Source organism: Cupressus sempervirens, chromosome 10 (genome assembly GCF_028749045.1).
Source record: "Cupressus sempervirens isolate cs-2001-9-10 chromosome 10, ASM2874904v1, whole genome shotgun sequence".
NCBI classification, from domain to species: domain Eukaryota; kingdom Viridiplantae; phylum Streptophyta; class Pinopsida; order Cupressales; family Cupressaceae; genus Cupressus; species Cupressus sempervirens.
This window is the reverse complement of record NC_143127.1, coordinates 352,400,807-352,423,950: the sequence shown is the minus strand read 5'-3', so window position 1 is coordinate 352,423,950 and position 23,144 is coordinate 352,400,807. Positions and strand designations below refer to the sequence as shown.

At 38.6% G+C, this 23,144-nt stretch overlaps 1 protein-coding gene across 3 annotated transcripts in view; it reads right to left on the bottom strand.

Moving 5' to 3' along the window:
- Positions 1–22,625, bottom strand: part of LOC149534040 (uncharacterized) — a 111,694-nt gene extending 89,069 nt beyond the window's left edge. The window contains exons 1-3 of one of the 3 annotated variants that reach the window (XM_089803971.1): positions 20,536–21,375; positions 20,321–20,418; positions 20,108–20,221 (exon numbers count right to left, since the gene is read on the bottom strand). In XM_089803971.1, coding sequence (XP_089660097.1) covers positions 20,108–20,221; positions 20,321–20,341 — 135 coding nt within the window. In that variant the 5' untranslated portion in view covers positions 20,342–20,418; positions 20,536–21,375. Of the gene's footprint in view, positions 1–20,107; positions 20,222–20,320; positions 20,419–20,535; positions 21,376–21,925 lie in introns of those variants that run through there. The other 2 variants (XM_089803972.1, XM_089803970.1) reach the window with 2 other exon arrangements.
- Between the last annotated feature and the right edge of the window lie 519 nt (positions 22,626–23,144).

Here is a 23,144-nt window from a genome sequence, read left to right as displayed (position 1 = left end):
TACAAGACTTTGTAAAAAATCCAAAACCATATCATTCATTGACCCTATCCATTACATCAACATCATTCATTCTGATCTGAGACTCCTTGATTATGATGATCTGAAATGAATATGAATGATAGTGGATTTGATGTTCTCAACTATGAATGGTGGTGGCTATGCATTGTCCTTGTGCAAGTGTTCACATATGAATGTGGACAATGCCTCAAAAGAAATCAAGAGAAATGGATCTGTCTGAGTCACTCAAGGATCAGATGAAGTTAACACAGTCAAGACAAAGTACGATCGCCAGAACAAAACAATGGAGCAGGCTCAAGAAACAACTCCAAAATTTCTAAAACTCAACAGAACCTAGAGTAAGTCAGCCAAGAAATAGAATGTTTTCAAGGAGATTCTGAGTGTGAAAACAATGCAAAACTGACTGTGTAAAATTTAAAAACAATCACTGTAGATACTCAACCTATCAAGATACATGCCATACCCCAAAATACTATACCTAACACCTCATTAGAGAACACGCGATACACCAAAACAATGTGTCAATAGTTACTAAGGTTGTTGTTTTTGTATTTCTTCAACTAAAGAAGCCACATGGTTGCCAAATCCATTGAATGCTTCAATCTTTAATACGTAAGCGGAGATGGTTGTGAAAAATAGCCCGTTCATCTTCGATGCATACAAAGTCTTATGTGATTGACCAAGAGATGAAACACGTAGATATCTAAGTTAGTAGATAGGTAACACGAAAGACTAGTTTCCTCCAGCGAGAATCCCTCCTAGCTAAGTCACAAGGTTTGAATTCAAGTTCAAGTTCGGCAAGTATAAAATTTGGATGAAGCTCAACAAGGACATAAATTCGAAGAAAAAAATTGACAATAAATTTGACTTAAATAAATTTCATATTTTAAATATTTAAATAATATATTTCATAAATTATAGAATTAATTTAGCTTTAATTTTTGAAAGAGAAAACATTTTTTATTAAAATCTATTATAATTATATATCATATTTTTATAAAAACATTAATATAAATAAAATAATATTTATAATTGATATCTAAGTAAATATTTATTTAAAAAACACAAATTATAAAATAAATAAAAATTATTTTTTTAAGACTTTAGAAAAGACGTTTTTAAATTTTCATCCAATATCAAAACAAAACGTAAAAACCTTAAAAAATTGGATGTCAAAAATGAGATCATTGATAGACGGTTGTGAAGGATTAGATCATTGACGGGCAGTTGGGAGAGATTGGCAGCCTTTGAAGCAGCTATCAAATGGATCGGTTCAACCAATAGTTCGTTTAACGCCAAATCCCGCACTTGACCAAGTCAATTTTGTTTTCCGCCAAAGAGACGAAAGCTACAGCCAGGCACTCTCCAGCACACGTCAGCCTCTATTTACATTAAACCCCTCCTCTTTCTCGTTCATGTGAATTAAACAAAGGATTGTTATTTTATTTCTATTAACTTATTCTTGTATAATGAAATCAGTTGATAGCTTTTCATTCTAAGTAAAGTAACGAATATAACTACTTTTATGTCATTCACTTATGAAATCCAGTTTTACGTTAGAATATGCTTCTTCTTTTAGCTTAGGAAAAATGGTATGTTACAATCATAAAAGCATAAAAAGAAGTCATGGAGTCACACACATGACTTCCACAATGCCTACTCGCAGAAGGTGGATCCAACATACCTACTTGGAGAGGATGGAATAAAGGCTTACACCTCAGACTTCTTCCAAGGAAGAATGCATTTCTACCATGCCTACTTACAAAGGGTGGATCAAGGGATTTCACCTCAAACTTCTCTCGTTGAGAAGAACTCATTAACAAGGGATTGCCCCTCGAACTTCTCTCGCAGAGAAGAACTCATTAACAAGAGATTGAGCCTCGAACTTCTCTCGTGGAGAAGAACTCATTAACAAGGGATTGCACCTCAAAATTCTCTCACACAGATGATCTCATCAACAAGACTTCATGATGAAGTGGCTCTCTCTGAGACAGATATCAACCTTTTGATCTCCTAGTCCAAGGTTACCTGTAACGGATAATCAGACTCCCTCTCAGCAGGAGCAGTATTCTCACTGTTTTGATTTATCATAACAAAAAAATACAGTTGACTCCAATGTTGACCAAACAAGGAGCTATAACAGTCACACTGCTACACGAGCTTGTTGAGCCTCAACAAAAGGATTTGGTGCTCTCCTTCTGCTGCTCAAGCTCCCATTGGATCTTCAATCACTTGCATCGAACTCCTTGTTCAAAATTGCCTGCAATGCTTGCCTTAGAGGAATGATTACACACACCTTTGAAACTTCTGAAAAACTAAAGTCCAAGACTGTCCTTGACCACATCCCAGATCACACTATGCGGAAAGCTTGATAAGCTACCAAATGTCAAATCCAAATTGACATGCAATTATGCTCTTTGCAGTTGAAGTGTTTTTCCACGGAATTTAGGATCTGGCCTTGCAACACTGCAACCCTCTTAACTGACATAAAGACTTCTTCACAAAGCTCCCTCTTGATCCTTGCTGCCTTAGAGATTTGCAAAGAAGCTCTCTCTAAGTGTAATCTCCCCCCTTTTAGAAGATCCTGGTCATAAGACAGTCTGAGTCTTCATTCTTCAGCCTGCATAATTTCCTCGTAGGTTGCATCAGGTTCTCCCTCCGTTGAATGCAATCTATCACCATCCTTAAGCACCTTTGATCTCGGATTTGATAGCTAAATAAGCTTAGTGCACCCATGTTGTAGGCTCAGTAATGAAGAACCTTTAAAAACAATGACTCGTGTCTTCTTGTGACAGAAAGCAAACCTCCAGCTATGATGGCTGAGAAGACACCTCTGAAAAATAAAATTTGAAATCACTTAAATCAGATAATTGTCTCTGGAAGTAGTATCAGTCACTTAAATCTGAGACATCATTAATATGTTAGCTGCAGCAACCTGCGAAGATTCCAATCTTTTCATCACCATCCCATGGTAAGATTCCAATCTTCTCATCACCATCCCATGGTAAGATTGATCCTTCACAAAAGTACACAGAATGGATCTTTAATCAAATCAGTCCCATGATTGCGAGTGGGTATGTTTGTTTCTCTATCCGTCCTGAAAGCATTTTAGAGAGATCAATAATAAGTCACAAAATCAAACTACGCAGAAGAGAAATATACAGACCAATCACTACTCCCAATATTAATGCATGAATTTTAAATTATCATTATTCAAGGTATAAACATAAAATGCTTATCTCTTTATTTGTTGTTAATCAATTTAACCATGCCCTTTCATATTTGATCTTCATATATGCCCAGAATATATGAACAGCAAGCAACTTGAGTTTTCACATCAACACCCTCTGTCTTCTAGAATCCCCAGATTGCAATGAACCTAACTTCAACCAGAGGTCTAAAGCGCCACATACATACTCTACTCACTTTGATTTTGTCCAGACTTATTCCCAAGTGAGAATCAGATAGGGCTAGAGATTTGCACCGACTTGATAGGTGTGGACAGATTACTTCAGCTCAATCATGTTGTATGTCAAGAACAAATTCCACCAAGAAGTGTTTCAGACAATTCCTAACCTCAGAAAAGACTACCAGTTTTTTATGTGAGATTTATGCAATCGAACTCATGTTCACACCTGCACATCAGATAGCAATTGCATCCATATGTCAATTTAATCATACCCTTGCATTTTCCACAGCATTGCCATTTGTGATCCTGAGCAAACTTAAAAGCTGTAAATCTTCTTCACTTCTCTTTGCATTGAATGTGTCATCAACCCTTATGCCTTTTCAGACTCAGAAATTTGGGCCTCCACAGTCACAGTTGACCTCTGATCAAAGATTTCTGATGTCAGAAAATAACAGCATTCTTGAGGCCTCAGGGCTTCTCCACAAAAGTCCTGGGCCAGTAAATGTTTTGCCTCCTCTGATGAAGCCTTGAACATGTATATACCAGGTCATGCAGGAATGGCAAAAGTGATGTAAACAGTGCATGCCCTCAAACATCTCTGGAAAGAAACCTCAAAACAGATCCCACACAACTCCATTGGCAGTGACTCCTGCCTTTTGCATTAACATTGTCAAGAGTCCACTGCCTTTTCAACTTTTCCCTGTCAGAACTGTCATACTTGACCAATACAATAACCAATTCTCAATTAAGGATGCATTTTGGTCCTCAACCTGGTTCTGATACCATGTTAAGTTTTAGAACCAGAATAGCAAAAATAAACAAAAGATAACCAAGAACCACAAGGACACCAGAGATACCCTGGGAAAACCCTCCTGTTTGAGGTAAAAACCCAGCCATGCCAAAGAGATTCTCCTTTATTGAGTTCTCAAACCAAATACAATGTTTTCTAGCTTGTGATTGATAACACTTAAATGTCAATCACAAAGCCTTATATACAGATTGGACACTTCAGCTATTCAAATACAAAATATAAATGCTTCAAGTATCTCTCAGATACTTTCATCTATAAGACAGACTTACCACACAAATCTGATGCACACAGATCATATATTGAATGATGTTGTAGCATATATTACACTTTCACAGATAATAAAATTAATACTTTGAACACAGAAATATTAGAGCTTCATCCGCTTGAAAGTCTGTAGAGAAAGATCACTGCACCGGAAGAATAATGCTACTCAAACTTGCAGAGAACAATACAAAACTGAGTGTGTAAAAGCAATCACTGCAGTTACTTGACCTACCAAGATGCATGCCATACCCGAAAAATACTATACCTGACACCTCATCAGAGGGCAGACGATACACCAAAAGAAGACAGTTCCTAAGATTGTCATTTTTGTAATTTTTCAACTAAAGAAACCACATGGTTGCCAAATCCATTTAACACTTAAATCTTTAATACATAAGCAGTGACAGTTGTGAAGAATAGCTCATTCACCCTCAACACATTAATAGTCTTATGTAGTTGACCAAGGGATGAAACGCATAGATATCTGAGCTGGCAACTATGTCCCACAAAATACTAAGTTCCTCAAGCAAGAATCCCTCACAGCATCAACTTCATGTGAACTAGATGAGAATGTCATAAACTCTCCAGACTATTTTGAACCACATAGAGAAAATAATCACCTCTGCAAAATAGAGATAGCAATGAATCTAATGAATAGACACTCAATCATCCACCCGATATCGGTTCCAAGATAACTTGAATAAAAATAAGGCTCTTCCACACGGTGATTGCCAGCGAGGATCAAGACAATCGCATAGAGCCTTGATGGATGCCAAATAGACAATAAAGGCGATAATAAATATATCACAACAAATAAGCAGTGCCATATTATGAAATCTTAAAACTGTGAACAAGTAAAATTGCCAAAATAATTGACTCAACAAGAATCTTTAACAAGAAAAAGAACACACAATCATAGAGAACCATAGAGAAAGGTGTAAGGAAACTTGCAACAAAGAATATAACTGTTTCCACATAAACCATAATAGATCAGAAATAAACACAGAATTAAAATCCACATGCAAGAAAATAGACAACATACCCACAAAAATGTGACACAAGATATACCCTGGAAAACCCTCATTGAGAGAAAAAACCCAGCCTCCAAAAGCATCCATCACCATGTATTATTCAGCAAAAATACCATTGCAATACAACCATGGAAGCCTTCAAAACCATAGCCACTACCAAGCAATCCATGTGAATAAGCATGAATCCACACATCCCATGCCATGCTTCCAACCTTCACAAATGCTCCCTTGGCTAACTTGTCAAGCCTTGTCTCGCTCAACTCGTTCTCTTTTTGCCCTTTGTCTTCTCACTTTTCTCACACCAACAACTACCCGTTTGGCTGCTTATATAGTAGCAAGTCTCACAAAACCACCAAGCGGTATTACATAAACCATGTGCTAAAACCATGTGCTACCTAACCCACTGACCCCACATTTAATATTGGAAATTTAATTATTTTCCCCGATATAAAAAATTTCATGAAATATTATCACAATGTGACAATACAACTCATTGAATATATCTCATGGGAATCTTTACATGTTGCACATTCCTCTAGGTGGAACATTACATAATAAAATAAAATAATACAATATAACAATATTATGCAATGTGTGCAACACCTATTATCTCAACAATCTCCCACTTGTTGTATACATTGCATAGGGACAATCTGTAGCCACATAAATGAACAAGGGAACAATCCCTCCTAGCACATCCACCATCATCGATCAAAGTACACCATGTGCTCTATCATGATACCCACAACAAAATCAAAGTATACAACTTCTCAAACATAAATGATCTCACCTCCTATTATGCCACTGCCACCGGACATACATAGAAGCCATCCAAAGAGAAAGCTACCAAAACTGTTGCATTAGAAGATCATAAAATCATGTACCAACTGAAATGCCAAGCGCAAAAAACCTAATCCAAAGGTAATCACATGTATCCGTAATTGTCAAAATATCCATAGCTAAAATAGCACCCACAGCAAGTGCCAAACCCATCCAACTATCCACACCTCCAAAGGTATACCAAGTGAATCTCACATCGTCAACATATCCAATCTATAACCTTCAATCACAAGCCTCAAGAGCAATACCTACCACATATATACCAAGAAGCTCTCACAATAAAAGATAATGTCAAATCTATAACCAATCCACTCACAACATCTCAAAGAAGGGAATCCATGTAATCTCAACGACATCCACAACACATAGACCAATAACCTGCAAGAACAACTCTCATAACAAGTCTCCAACAATCTCCCAAGCTCTCCAAAACCAACAAAGGAAAGAGATAAAGTAACAACCATGTCATCTCTTACATGACCTACATGAGCACAAACCAGTGATCACAATCTCCAACTAATCTCAAATCCAATATAAGTGAAACCGAACATCAAGGAAGATAACCAAGACCAAAGAGAAACCATGCAAATCATAACCTGTATCATGTCCTTCTACACACACCTCTAGATGTAAATTGTGCAAGTATGATCTCCTTCATAAAACCCCAACAAGAAGCTTCAACAACACCCAAACCATACAATATAAACTAATCATGGATGTAAGCCTCTCACAAGAAGATCAAACTCATAAAATGTAATGTCCCCATTTTAGCAGTTGACCAAGTGTGTGCGCGTTAGCCTTGTTCTACATGGTCCCGAGGGCTAATGAAGGGTTTAATGGGATCTTGGAGTGTTTTGGCCTAGTCATTTCCAGTTTGGGCCAAAACGAAGTTGATTTACTCAGTTTCAGGCATACTTACTATTTTTAGTAAGTCGGCAGGACACAGTGCAGGTCAATTTTGGTGATTGGATTCGATACTCCTCGGTGAGAGCTTTCCGATGAGCTATCACTCGCATTATTCGAAGTCCGATTGCTAATACATTTTAATGCCTGAAGTTTTATTAAAGTAACGTCTAATTTAATTGTAAAATATTAAAGTGTTACTTTAATATTTATTTTATGGTGATGTGTACCCAAGGGAGACATAAGGGGTATTTTAATATATGTTTTATATTACACATCTTTTATCCCACATTGCCCATATGAGTTGAGGGGACCCGTGGGAATAGATTCATAGAATAAAAGGAAGCATTTGTGGCTTCATTAGACAGGTTGAATATGAGAAGAAATTGGTGTGTGAGTTGCAGCTTTGTTCTTGGCATTTGAGGACGTCTATCCTCTCTTGTAACATTCTAAACGTCATTCCCTTGGGGTTTGGCCTTTGGAATTCTTTCTTATTGGCTTCATTATCAGGCAGTTTAGTTGCATTTCCGACTACAGGCAGATTTGATATTTTGCTCATATCTTCTTCACTACTTGTCCGACGCTTATGCCGCTTGGAGGGAATGGTATTATGAAGGTAGTGGACTGATTGGAGGACAAAGTATTGTAGCAGCAAGTTCGTAAGCATGGGCTGGAGTATTATGACAATATTGCTGAAGTAATTAGTGAGTTGATAAATCTGCCATGTATTTGGTTTTATGAATTCTGAAAATAGCATTTTATTAGCAACAGTTCATTTCCACTTTGCATATTGTTGTAGTTTCTTTCTTGTTTATGTTGTATGATACCAATTCCATGCACGAAACACAACAAACAAATAAACGTTTGATTTTCAGAGTTATAAGGGGTTTTAAGAAGTTGAATGCAAACTGTTTGACATAATTCCTTTCAGCAATTTGGTTTAGTTTTTGGGACATTCAGGGGTGCCCATTACAGTGGTATCAGAGCTATAAGTCCTGCCATCCTGTGGAAGTCTTATAGGGAATTTGGAACAGCCGGATAGAGGGAAAAAGTAAGTAAAAAACACAGGCTAAGCATTTATGTTTGAGCATGCGACAGGGGTCTTATAATTTCCGCGATACCAGAGCAAGACAAAATAGGATTTCAGACTTGCAAAGCAAACAGTCTAGTACATCCGTGCAGGGGGACATTGAATTCAACCATACAGACACAGAGGAGATATTTTGTGATCAGGACAATAATATGGGTGATCGAGATGACAGGAATACAGGATTAGGCGGAGGCAGAAATGCTGGTCCAGATCAGGGGGAGGTACTGTTTCGATAGTTACTGGATACATTAGAGCAGGGGCAGCGTATGCAGCAGGAGCAGAATAGGCGAATGGACATGATGTTGCAGCTCATGGCTAGACAGATGGGTGTCAATATTAATCCAGATGATGCCAACAACAGAAACAATAACAACGAGAGAAACAATAACAACGAGGGAAACAATAACCATGAAGGCCAAGGCAACAACAATGGTCCTGAGAATAACATTAATGGTAATAATGGACACGGCAACAATGGGAATGAGGCTGATAACTTTAGACACGTTGCACGCCCAGCACGGACTACGAGCTCAAGACCTCTTCTACCCACGTTTCCACCCAGAGATCCGGTTCAACCAGTAAACGAACCGCAGATTACCGAGTTACAGGATCAGTTCAGGAGGGACTGGGAGGCTAGTGGACCAAAGTTTCAGGCGGATATTTCTCTTAGAGATTATATGGACTTGAGGATGAGACACATGCCTAAAGCAGGAGGGAGGAATCAAAACTTTGAGCTGAGGAAGAAAGTTGGAAAACTTTCTTTACCTTATTATGATGCTTCAGGGAAGATGACTGCACGAGCTTGGGTGCAGAAGGTAGATACATACTTGCAGCTAAATCCTATGCCTGAGGAGGAGGCTATCAAGTATGCGGCTATGCACTTGGATGGCGTTGCACATGAATGGTGGCATCATGGCATGGTGACTTTGGGGCATAATCAGATTACATCCTATGAGGAATTCACCGAAACATTGATTGGGAGATTTGACACTAAGGATCCCGAGTTACATTTCAAGGAGCTAGCACAGTTAAAACAGTCAGGTTCTGTGGATGCTTACATTGCCGAGTTTCAGCGCTTGTCTGTACTTGTTACTGATATCTCTCCTAGGAGGTTGGTGGTGTTATTTTGTGATGGTCTTGCTGATCCATTACGAGGTTGGGTGAAGGGACATGATCCACTCACGTTAGCTGAAGCAACTAAAAAGGCACGAGATTTAGCCCCTTCGGTATACAAAGGAAAAAACCCTTCAACAGATTCTTCCTACCGCAAGGACATAGACAAAAAATCATTTCAGAAAGAGTATAGCAAACCCAAAGAAGGATCAAAAGGACTAGACAATGAAAACTTGAATGAACTTCGAAAGAAGAAGCTGTGCTTCCATTGTAGAGAGCCTTGGGACTTATCTCATAAATGTTCTCTCAAGGCTAAGGCAAATCAAATGGAGTATTTTTCAGCAGAAGAGTCAGAGTCAGAAGGGGAGGATCAGCACTCCGATTCAGATGAGGGTAACACTATAGAGGAGAGCAACATTCCTAAGGATGATAGATCGTTGGCACGCTTGACAGGGGCCCAAAAGGCAATCACATTTAAGGTCAGGGGTACTATCCAGGGGCAGAAAGTGATATCTCTTATTGACACTGGGGCTACACATAACTTCATAGATGCACAGTTGGTAGCCAGGAGAGGGTTACAGACAGAGGAGCATGATGGGTTTAGAGTCATGGTGGCTAACGGTGATAAGTTATTATGCACTCGGAAGATATCTAATCTTCGCATCAGGTTTGGAGATGGCTACGAGTTGGAGGATGAGTTCTATGTTGTGGACATGGGAGATTATGATGTCATCCTCGGCATGACATGGATGGCTTCACTAGCTGAGTTCACACTCAATCTAGCGAAATTGGAGATGAGATTCCAGCATGAGGGCAGAACTGTGGTACTTAGAGGGCTTTCAGATGGAGGTTGCAGAGTAGTGTCCTTGAGGAGAATGCAGAGACTTTTTCGTCATGATGACATAGAGTGGGCGGCAGAGTGCCACATTATGCCAACTTCACCAGAGCCACAAGAAAAGAGTCATCCACTAGATGTCCAGAAGATACTTGATAGACACGCTAAAGTATTTAGCGATATTCCTCATGGGGTTCCTCCTGACAGAGGGATGGAACATGTTATTGAGCTCGAGGAGGGAGCCAAACCAGTTATGATTACTCCCTATCGTCATCCTAAGAAACACAAGGATGAGATAGAGAAAGCGATTAAGGATTTGTTGGAGATGGAGCATATCAGGCCCAGTAAGAGCCTTTTTGCTTCAGCAGTAGTATTGGTAAAGAAGAAGGATGGGACGATGCGCATGTGCATCGATTACAGGGCACTGAATAAGAAAACAATTAAAAACAGGTATCCCATTCCTAGGATTGATGAGCTGATTGATGAGTTGCATGGGGCATGCTTCTTCACCAAAATTGATTTGCGATCCGGATACCATCAAATCAGGATGAGAGCAAAGGACATTGAGAAAACAGCCTTCCGATGTCACTATGGCCACTTTGAGTTCATGGTTATGCCATTTGGTCTAACCAATGCACCTGCTACATTTCAAAGTTGTATGAACCAGGTATTCAGGAAGCAGCTGAGGAGATTTGTCTTGATCTTCTTTGATGACATCTTGGTCTTCAGTAAGACCTGGGAGGAGCACTTACATCATCTAGAGGAGGTGTTATCTATTCTGGAGAGAGAGTCATTGTATGCCAAGGAATCTAAATGTGAGTTTGGCATGACTGAGCTCCTTTACCTGGGGCATATCATCAGTGCAGATGGCGTTCGGGTTGATCCCGAAAAGATTAGAGCTATTGTAGAATGGCCTACTCCCACAAACCTTACACAGCTTAAGGGATTCTTTGGTTTATGTGGTTTTTATAGGAGGTTTGTTAAGGGATTCTCACAGATTGCTACACCCTTGACAGATCTTACCAGGAAAGGAGCCTTCGTGTGGACAGGGGCAGCACAGAGGTGTTTTGAGCATTTCAAGCAGGTAATGTCTTCATGTCCAGTTCTAGCTCTACCGGATTTCACGAAGCCTTTTGAGCTTCATTGTGATGCATCAGGTGATGGGATTGGAGCAGTATTGATGCAGGAGAAGCATCCCATTGCATTCGAGAGTAGGAAGCTCCGAGGAGTTGAGAAAAGTTATTCTGTCTATGACCGGGAGATGTTGGCCATAATGCATGCATTGGCCAAATTTCGATCATATTTGGTAGGTGGACGTTTTGTGATCAAGACTGATCACAACAGTATTAAATACTTCATGAGCCAGCGTGATCTTAATGACCGGCAACAAAAATGGGTGACTAAATTGCAGGCTTATGACTTTGACATAGAGTTTGTCAAAGGTAAGAAAAATGTGGTGGCTGATGCCTTATCTCGGAGACCTCACTTATGTGCTTTGGCAGAGATTTCAGGAGATTGGAGAGATCGGATTATAGCAGAGTATGTCGAAGATGCTTGGGCTTCTTGATTGATTTCAGGTACCATACAGGATGATCGCTATGAGGTGATAGATGGATTGATCAGAGTTCAGGATAGGGTTTATTTGATTTCGTCATCACATTTGAGAGAGGCGATACTGAAGGCATTTCATGATGCACCCACAGCTGGACATCTGGGGGTCTTCAAGACCTATAGGCAGATCCGAGAGCGGTTTTCATGGAAAGGGCTCAAGGATGATGTTCAGAGGTATGTCAGGGAGTGTGTGGTTTGTCAACAGAATAAGGGAGAACACGCATTCCCTGCAAGTTTATTACAGCCCTTGCCCATTCCTGATAGGAAATGGGAAAGTATTTCGATGGACTTCATCACTGGTTTACCACGAGTGCAGGGAAGGGATTGCATCTATGTGGTGGTGGACCGCTTGACGAAGTTTGCTCACTTCATTGCTATTCCGTCCACTTACACAGCAGCACAGGTGGCAGATCTTTTCTTTAAAGAGATATTCAGGTTACATGGGCTGCCCAGATTCATTGTCAGCGACCGGGATAGTAAGTTTATGAGTGTTTTTTGGCAAGAGTTGTTTAGGTTGTGTGGTACAGATCTTACACCTAGCACTAGTTATCATCCGCAAACAGATGGGCAAACAGAGATTGTGAATAAATGGGCGGAAGGATATTTGAAGAACTATGTAACTACACAACAAAAGGCTTGGATCAGATGGTTGCATATGGGAGAGTATTGTTATAACACCACTTATCATATGTCCATCAAGATGACTCCTTTCATGGCACTCTATGGTTATGAAGCACCTAGCTTCATGGATTTAGTTTTGGGGGACAGTAGAGTGCCCAAAGCCAAAAACTTATTGCAGGATAGTCAGGACATCCTGAAAGTGCTCAAAGAGAATATACAACAGGCCCAGAATCAACAGAAATTGTATGCTGATCAGCACCGAATAGAGCGTAGCTTCGAGGTAGGGGATATGGTTTACTTGAGGCTACAACCATATAGACAGTCATCGCTCAAGAAGAGCGGAGCTGAAAAGTTGAAACCTAGATTTTATGGTCCCTACAGGGTGATTCGCAAAGTGGGCAAAGTCGCCTATGAGCTTGAGCTTCCAAAGGACAATCGAGTGCACAATGTGTTTCATGTGTCTAGGCTTAAGAAAGCCATTGGTCAGAGTGTAGTGCCTTCTGCAAATTTACCCCCTTTGGATGAGGAGGGGAAGCTTGTGTTAGTACCTGAGGCCATTGTGGATACCAGAGAGAGGAAGCTTAGAAACAGGATAGTGAAGTAGTATTTGGTCAAATGGAAAGACATGCCGGAGGAAGATTCTACATGGGAGAGTGAGCAGGTTATTCAGCAGGCTGGACTGAGATTGCTTGAGGACAAGCAATTTCAAGGGGGGCGGACTGTAATGTCCCCATTTTAGCAGTTGACCAAGTGTGTGCGCGTTAGCCTTGTTCTACATGGTCCCGAGGGCTAACGAAGGGTTTAATGGGATCTTGGAGTGTTTTGGCCTAGTCATTTCCAGTTTGGGCCAAAACGAAGTTGATTTACTCAGTTTCAGGCATACTTACTATTTTTAGTAAGTCGGCAGAACACAGTGCAGGTCAATTTTGGTGATTGGATTCGATACTCCTCGGTGAGAGCTTTCCGATGAGCTATCACTCGCATTATTCGGAGTCCGATTGCTAATACATTTTAATGCCTGAAGTTTTATTAAAGTAACGTCTAATTTAATTGTAAAATATTAAAGTGTTACTTTAATATTTATTTTATGGTGATGTGTACCCAAGGGAGACATAAGGGGTATTTTAATATATGTTTTATATTACACATCTTTTATCCCACATTGCCCATATGAGTTGAGGGGACCCGTGGGAATAGAATAAAAGGAAGCATTTGTGGCTTCATTAGACAGGTTGAATATGAGAAGAAATTGGTGTGTGAGTTGCAGCTTTGTTCTTGGCATTTGAGGACGTCTATCCTCTCTTGTAACATTCTAGACGTCATTCCCTTGGGGTTTGGCCTTTGGAATTCTTTCTTATTGGCTTCATTATCAGGTAGTTTAGTTGCATTTCCGGCTACAGGCAGATTTGATATTTTGCTCATATCTTCTTCACTACTTGTCCGACGCTTATGCCGCTTGGAGGGAATGGTATTATGAAGGTAGTGGGCTGATTGGAGGACAAAGTATTGTAGCAGCAAGTTCGTAAGCATGGGCTGGAGTATTATGACAATATTGCTGAAGTAATTAGTGAGTTGATAAATCTGCCATGTATTTGGTTTTATGAATTCTGAAAATAACATTTTATTAGCAACAGTTCATTTCCACTTTGCATATTGTTGTAGTTTCTTTCTTGTTTATGTTGTATGATACCAATTCCATGCACGAAACACAACAAACAAATAAACGTTTGATTTCCAGAGTTATAAGGGATTTTAAGAAGTTGAATGCAAACTGTTTGACATAATTCCTTTCAGCAATTTGGTTTAGTTTTTGGGACATTCAGGAGTGCCCATTACATAAAACCATTCCTAAACCAAGGAATATGCTCAATATAAAACCATCTCCCAAACTCAACCAGCATAACAACATATGCAAAATGGAGATAATCAATGCTAAACCATCTCTCAAATGAACCCTCCAGAACTAACTCATGTACCGTAGCTCAAGATCCATATCAATGAAAGACAAGCATAAATATAATGCACCTGAAGAAAAAAAAAACAAAGAGCTATACCTCTCAAGTAGCAAACCGCTAAGTAGAGCAAGAGTGGGGAATGAGAATGCTCATCAAGATATCCAAGTCTCCAACGAAGACTCATCTAAGAACAATCTCGTCTTAAGTCCATATCAAGGGAATGCCCCTTGGACTATCCTGCTAAAACTATCAATCGTCCCAACAAATACTTTTCTAATCCAAGAGAAATCAGCATCACCATCGTTTCTAAGTATCCATGAGCACCTATAACCAATCAATCCATGCCAACTCCAAATGCAACATAGCAATATCATGAAGTATCCAGCTTATGATCAATGTACTCAATACTAAGAAACTAAACCAAGATCAATGTCAAAGTGTCAAAGTTCCAACCATGGCCTCAAGAACATAAACATGACAACATGATCTAACCATCTCAACCAAAGAGATAGCATGCTCCATATGAACATACTATAACATGTCATAACTCTAAACACGTATCAAAAGTATATCATGATTCATGACATAATAATGAAATCATCCCAACTACAAGGATAACATGTCAAATGAAAGCATAAACCACACCTTTACCAAGAACTCCATTAGTCCTCAAGATGCAACCATCTCCACACACCATGAAGAAAACCATCTCCACATACCATGAAGAACCATCTCCACACCCCATGAAGATAACCAAGAACCCCATGAGTCCTCAAGATCTAACCATCTTCACACACCATGAAGATAACCAAGCGTACTATGCAAATGTCAAAGATGCTTCTACAGCAACAAAATCTAAGACAAATCTCCAACATCTGCAAACACTCAATAAATATATCAATGCCAACAAATCCCACTAAATTGTGATACCAAGTCACCTATGGCATCATAAAATCCATCTCCTGCATGAAAATCCTCTAGGTCTACACTCACACAACCAAAGTGTCAGTACCAAGTGAAACAAGATCTCCAAACCAAGAAGATATAAACCAAACCAGGAACTAATCCTGCACTGTCACCTTATCACTGTCACAAGCTCCTACTAAACCGTGTATCCAAGTTATACATGACATCATAATGAAAAACCATCCTCTAACCATGAGAATCAACCAAGGCATCAAACCATCAAAAAACTCAAAGTGCACATCATGAGCTCCTCAAAAAAAACCAAATAACCATGATCCTCGACCAAGAAGATATACCACCATAATCAAATCAGGAATCCAAGCCAATGAACATCAAGGATGTACCTGTATATCTAATCATGTCATGCCAAAAATCTATGGCACCATGAACTGAGCAACTAACTCTCAATGCATCCAACTTTTCAGCATAAAATAGTCAACCACAATTCTCCACCATGACTGTACCTAGTAACATCTCATCACTTCTACATGAACAAAAAATAAGCAAATCATGTGACTTAGGGCATAGACAACCCAAATCCAAGTCACCAATCTGAATATGCATCAATAATGAAAGATCAATGGACAAAAATGACCCATATCCAAGCTATAAATGGAACCTGTACGTATAGACCACTTATAACACTGCACAACTTGTAGACCCAACAAGTCATTATACATATCCAAATTAAATATTAATAATCATATCATCATGAGACCAATCTAAAATATAAACTAAGTATTCAATGACATCAAATCCAAATCTCCAAAATATACAATGCCATATACTCATGCTACCATAGTCAATATATACCATAAACTGTTCAGATTAATATATCACCAAATAAACTATGCCAAACCTTCACCAAATCTGTATCAATGTATAGAGCTCTTCAAGAGCTTTCTGTTGACTATTCGAAGTCCAAAATCCGACTCCATATACCCAAGTTATGTCATAATTTGTGCTCAAAATAAATAACATCTAACTTTCGGGCTCTTAGAACCTGACAAAATGTCAAAATCACGGAACCAAACCTACATCAAGTTGTAGTGCTCTGAATTAGCTTTCCAAGGCCTATAAGAAGTCTGAAATTCAATATCCTGAGAGAAAGTTATGGTTGTTTTACTAAGATAGTCTTTTTACTATTTTCACTGCGAGTTTTTTTTTTTAAATTCTGACGAGATTAAATTTGACAGCCATCATGGGCTGAAACTAAAAAACTCTTTTATTTTCTCTAAACATGGCCAAACTAGGGCATATTATGTATCAAAATTTATGGAAATGTCGACCTGGATCCAATAGTAGAGTCTGTTTTTGCCTAGGAAGTCTTTTCTACAAATTACCCCAAAAACCCTCATTTAAATGAAACATCCAAAAAACTCTTTTGTCCAACAATTTCACATGCCCAAAATCTATCAATATCCCATCATAACAGCAAATCCAAAACCCTCAGATCTGCACTAAACAACTCATATATCTTGCCCTTTCTTTTATTCTCTCATGCATTCTCATGGATTCAATCTAGGGTTATAACAATAAAACCATAGCTCTGATACCACTTGTAAAGAAACTTGCAACAAAGAATACAACTATTTCCACATAAGCCATAATAGATTTGAAATAAACACGAAATTAAAATCCACATGCAAGAGAATAGACAACATACCCACAAAAATGTGACACAAGATATACTTTGAAAAACTCTCATTGAGGGAAAAAAACCCAGCCTCCAGAAGCATCCATCACCATGTATTATTCAGCAAAAATACCATTGCAATACAACCATAGAAGCCTTCAAAGCCATAGCCACTACCAAACAATCCATGTGAATAAGCATGAATTCACATATCCCATGCCATACTTCCAACCTTCACAAATGCTCTATTGGCTACCCTGTCAAGTCTTGTCTCGCTCGACTCGTTCCTTTTTTGCCCTTTGTCTTCTCACTTTTCTCACACCAACAACTACCCTTATGGCTGCTTATATAGTAGCAAGTCCCACAAAACCACCAAGTGGTATTACATAAACCATGTGCTACCTAACCAATTGACCCCACATTTAATATTGAAAATTTAAATTTTTTTCCCCAATATTTAATTAATTACATGAAATATTATCACAATGTTACAATACAACTCATCGAGTATATCTCATGGGAATCTTTACATGTTGCACGTCCCTCTAGGTGGAACATTACATAATAAAATAAAATAATACAATATAACAATATTATGCAATGTGTGCAACACCCATTATCTCAACCAAAGGAACCAAGAAGAAGCGATGGAAGATGACAAAGTATGAACATCACTAAAAACTTGGAACGAACAGCAGCATATCGCGATCATGTCAATAAATATCTTAAGTAGAAGATCTGTCTCATTGCTACATGATTTAACACTCTTGTATTCTCCTAAGGTCCGCATGGTTTCTATTCTTTCGTGTTAATTTGGTTTGGTGATTCTGATGGTTACAGGCGAAGATGCATAATGCATTACTGGTTTATACCATCTGGATCTTGTTGACGTAAGGTGAAGTGCATAGTTAGTCTAAACCTAATTTGTTGCATTTTGTTCAATTGTGGATGCCTATTTGAGTTGTGCCAGTTTTGTATATTCAAATGCATGTACCTGATATGAAACTCCTTCGTATTCCTAGAAGATTGCACTATCTATGTAGCGTCGTAAAAACTCTAGTTAAGCAGAAATTAGTTTGGTATCCACTTATCTAGAGCATTACCCATCATTATCATTGCATTGGGATCTAAAACCCTAGCTTAGTTTCTTTAGCCCTAATCCCCTTAATATCTCTTTTGAAGATTTCAAGTTAGACTAGGTATAATTATTCGCAGTGAGAAAGGATTGCTTCCATAGTCGAGAAACATTTGCATAAGTCCCCTTGTGAATCCAGCAAAACACATCATATCCACTGAGTCTATCCACGCTTAGTCAAGGCCTGAGGATTGGAACCTTGACGATATCTCATTCGATCAGTCCTAATGGCACTTGAGATTTCCTTGTTCAAGAGACAGTGGAATATAATTGGTGCATTTTATTCTGTGTTGGTGTGCAAAACCCCCATCAACAGATCTGACTATTGATTTGTTTTGGGAGACAAGGTGCAGCATTAATGAGATTAAATCTCCAAATATCTAAAGGAGACAGATTGCTCAAAGCAGAACTTATTTGTTCTCGGAGGAATGTATTCTAGAGAGCCAAAATGACTTCAAAAAAATTATGTGGCTTGTTTTTCTACCTTTCATAACAGAAATTGCACAAACAACTCTTTTTTCCATTTTCTGTAGTGTTACATTTCTCTGTGTAATATAAGATTCACTTTAAGAAACAAACAAAAGCAAAAGCAAAAAATGTCACAACTTGCCCATTTATCAAGCACTATGAGCTCTTAGCCACCTGCTTAGACAAATGCTCTATCTACGAATCATTCTCCCATTAGGTTCTTCAACTTCAGTGAAGATATGCACTGCATCCAAGCTTACCAATTTTCGAAACCAATCAGCATAATGCCCAACAGAAGGCATGTCTTAAGGCAACTGCCAACCATCTCTTCTATGCAAATGTACATCTTCTCTATTTTTATCGCCATGGCCCGTGGCAATCATCCTCCTTACATTAAAAATCACTTAACATGAATGGCCCGAAACTGGTAAAAATGTGCCAGAAACACTATGAAACTCCAAACCTATTTTTCAAAAAACAGCATTTCATAAGAATCTTCTTACACATATCAAAGGCTCACAATAAAAAAATACAACTTATCGCACAGTTGAAAATATAGGACTGTTTGTTGAATAGATAGTCATAAGAAGCAAATTTTGGCCAAAATATACATGTTATTTCAATTTGTTTATCTATTTGGACCTGCCAAAGATTATACTCGATGAGAAATATGAAGTTTACATAAGCTACAAACCAGCCTAAACTGCTACCACTATGAGTGCAAAAAGTTTTATACAAAACAAAGATGGAACTCAGCTCAGCTGAGATGAAATCAAGATTCAGAAAATACAAAAAACTAATATTAAATTATTAGTGAATGCATCCTCTCATCAATACCAGGATCAATGCCTGAAACAGTGAAAACAAATTCCTAGGTCACACACCCCATCGGAAAACCAACCAGCATACAAGACAAGCATCTACTGGTTCTCCCAACATGTATCAGAATCTAACTGTGATACAGCAATGATTACCAGCAATTTTTGTCGAGCTCAAAGATATGGTTAAAGCTGAGCAATATCTGCGTTTTCTAGAAAGTACTTAATTCTCTGCTTCAATTTACAATCAGAAAAAAACTTGCAATTAATATGACTAAATTTCACTCATTTATGAAATATATTGTTGCAAATCTAGAAGAAATTAAACAGAAAATGACAAAAGCTCTAATGAGTAGCAATGTTTTGGAAGCATAACTTCTTGCTCTCATTTTCAAGTCATATGCTGCTGATGATCCATGGGGATGGCCATGATGGAATGGATTGGAAAACCCATACTGAAACCCAGGAGTTGCACCACACTCAACACCCTCTGGGTACCGATGGATTTGGAAGCCAACGAGAGACTAAAAAACGTGAAGCCCACAGAGAATGTAAAGTTCTTAAATCAAGTATTGATTAGGACCTGGTAAAGGACTGCCATACTACTGCTGGCTCTCTTCCACACAAACAGGGCACTCTTGTCATAAACATATTCTGGCTTCTCTCCCTTGTTGATACAGACAGTCTTTAACACCTGCTGTGCCATTGCAAAAGCAAGCAGTAAACACGACAAATTGTTCAACTTAAAAGCAACTAGATGATCTTCCACAACAGTGTAGTGCACTAGAGTGCCCACCTGCTTAGGCAATCCTGCCATGAAGTCTTGAATGTCGTCATAATAATTGTCACCCTTGCTAAATTTGGATACACGATCACCCAAATCAACCCCCACTCCTGCCAAGTCACACACCCAGGCACCAACTGAAAACAAACTAACAAATTTAATACTCGCCAAACTATAAACAAAAATAAGATCTAAATTATTATTCTCCCAGAGAAGGGTGAGGGAACCTGCATGAAATGGCACATGAGTACTGCAAAAGATGCCTTGTTGCCATTTTTTGAAATCCACAGAATTGAAGGCAGCTGTGTGACCTTTAACCAAAACCTGGCCCTGACCTATGTGTGGGACGGGAAACTCCTCAAACTGCAGTACATTTATGGATCCAAAATCTGAAAGGACTCACAGAGATGCAAAAAAATGAATAGAACGTTATGCTAACAAATCAAATAATGTGCATCGGAAAGATGCAGTCAGGCAGGAGTTCCAGGGGCCCTGCCTACGGCCTCCTTGTCAATGACTTTTGACAACGCCCTTTTCTCTAATCAGGCTGCTGCTGGTCTGTGAATTGCTGCTGGCCTTGTGGACAAATACAGCAGCCTGCCTCATGTTTTCACAGATGAAAGATTTCAGCCAACAATGATATTTCTTCTGGCTAGCACTGGTACCGAGGTATAAAGTAGTCTAGCTGTTGTTCGGGTGCACAGGATTCATTTTAGGGGAACGAGACTAATTAAGAAGGTTAAACCCGTCTCAGATTCCATGCTTGCATTCTATTGATTATGGGATCTTATTTATTGAAATGAAAAGCATTTAAATTAACCAGGGAAGCAGGATTCAGATACCGTTTTCAAGATTTATATCCCACTGACCAGCTTATGTTCCATGCTTCTATTCTAACGATTATGAGATCTGTTGGAAAGAAATGCAAAGCAAGTTAATTAAGCAGTTTAAACCCCCATCTCAGATTCCACGCGTCTTTTCTATTGATTAAAGGATCTGCTGTAATGAAATGCAAAGCATTTAAATTAAGCAGGAAAGAAGGATCCGGGTTCTAATTTTAAGATTCGTATCTTCCGCTTATTGAATTGACATTATTTTATGCTCAGACTACCGAAATCGATTTCCATACCATTTAAATATTCATGTACAATTGTTCATTGAAGTGGCCTAATAATATGCAGCGCCTAAAAGAATTAGATTCACATCTCATTGCCCTTTAAATTGACATAATTACATGCTCAAGCAAGTTTCTATGGTGAATTGTGACTCCCCATCTCAACCACTTTAACACAGTCCACACTTATTTTATTTCTCCTTTCCAATTACCATATACAGATATCCTTGAGCTACCAAAAACCCCATGAAGGGCATTTGTATACCATCAACCACCCAGAACTTGAACGTCACCTCAATCCTAGATACCCGGTAATTTTGGGCCAGGGCTCAAGAGTTATGCATATTGTTGACCCCACATGTCCCTAAACCAAACCTCCAGGTACATTGTCCTGTCTTGTTTTCCTCATTGACATGGAATGCCAGTCTGTGTGTGCCCGTGTATATACATATAGGTAAAAGCTTTAGGCCAAAAAAGAAAAGAAGATGGGGAAAGTTTCTGGCCTGAGTGAAGCAGTTGAGTGCTTGGATAAAATCAGCATTGGCTTGCAGTTCCCTCCCTTTCTCCAATAACATGATGGCATCCCCTACTCTTTTTTCCAAAGTGTAGCTCGCTTCTTTGTCTTTCTGTGTTACTGTCTCAAAGTCCTCGGCCTCAACGGAAGGGCAGTAGTTGTGCAAAAGTAGAGGCGGAAGAGATAGAAAAACCGCCCGCCTGCCTAAGGAAAAGCTTTTCAATGACGATGACGATGCCTGTGCCATAAAGTTCCTTTTCCGATAAACCAGTGGAAGAGAAAAAGAAAGAACGGGACATGGACTAGCTATCCTATGGCATATGGCCATGATAATGGCTACACCAGTTGCCTTTCTTTCCCTTCCTCACCTCCCCATCTCTTTTATTCTACAGAACGCTTGCAATTTGGTATCCTGATAAAGCGATAGAAGAGCGTGGTACGTATTGAATGTTCTGCTTTGTTCTCACTAACTTCCAAACATCTATTTTGTTCTGGTAAGGAATATGGAAATTGCTCAGTATTGCGATGTTTTGATCTCTCTCTCTTTAGATCTCGTCATTCATAATCATTCATAAGAAGATTCTCTAGTTGGAAGTGGTGTGTTTCCAAATATAAGTAAATTAAATGAATGGACGAAGGACTTTTAATTAAGCCGAGAGGCTTATTGTGGGAACTCCCCAATTTGTAAGACTTTTCGATTTTATGATTTTTAGTTGATATAAAAACTCATTTTAAAAAATTGAAATTTTCTTTATCATTGAAGTTTCTTACTTTTGTTTCTTCAAAAGTTTCTATTTTTTCTTCTATTTAACTTATATGTTTATCAATTAATCTATGTTTTTCTCTCATTTCTAACATTGTGTAGTGTCTATTAGATTTTTTCCTATCAATAATTTTGATTTTTTTTTTTTTTTGCATGTTCATTTTTTTTCATATATGCAGGTATTATACTGGTTTAAATTGCTTGATAAGTTTAACATAATAATAAGTACATAGTGAGTAGTTACAAAATGCATGCATATAGATTATATCAAGTTTATATATTGGTTTGAATTGTTTGATGAGTTTAATATAATAATAAATACATAGTGAGTAGTTACAAAATGCATGCATATAGATTATAGGGAAGTTGATGAAACAAATAGAAACGGTAAGACATGCATGACAACAAAAAATATGACCAGGGCTAAATCATATTAGTTATAAAA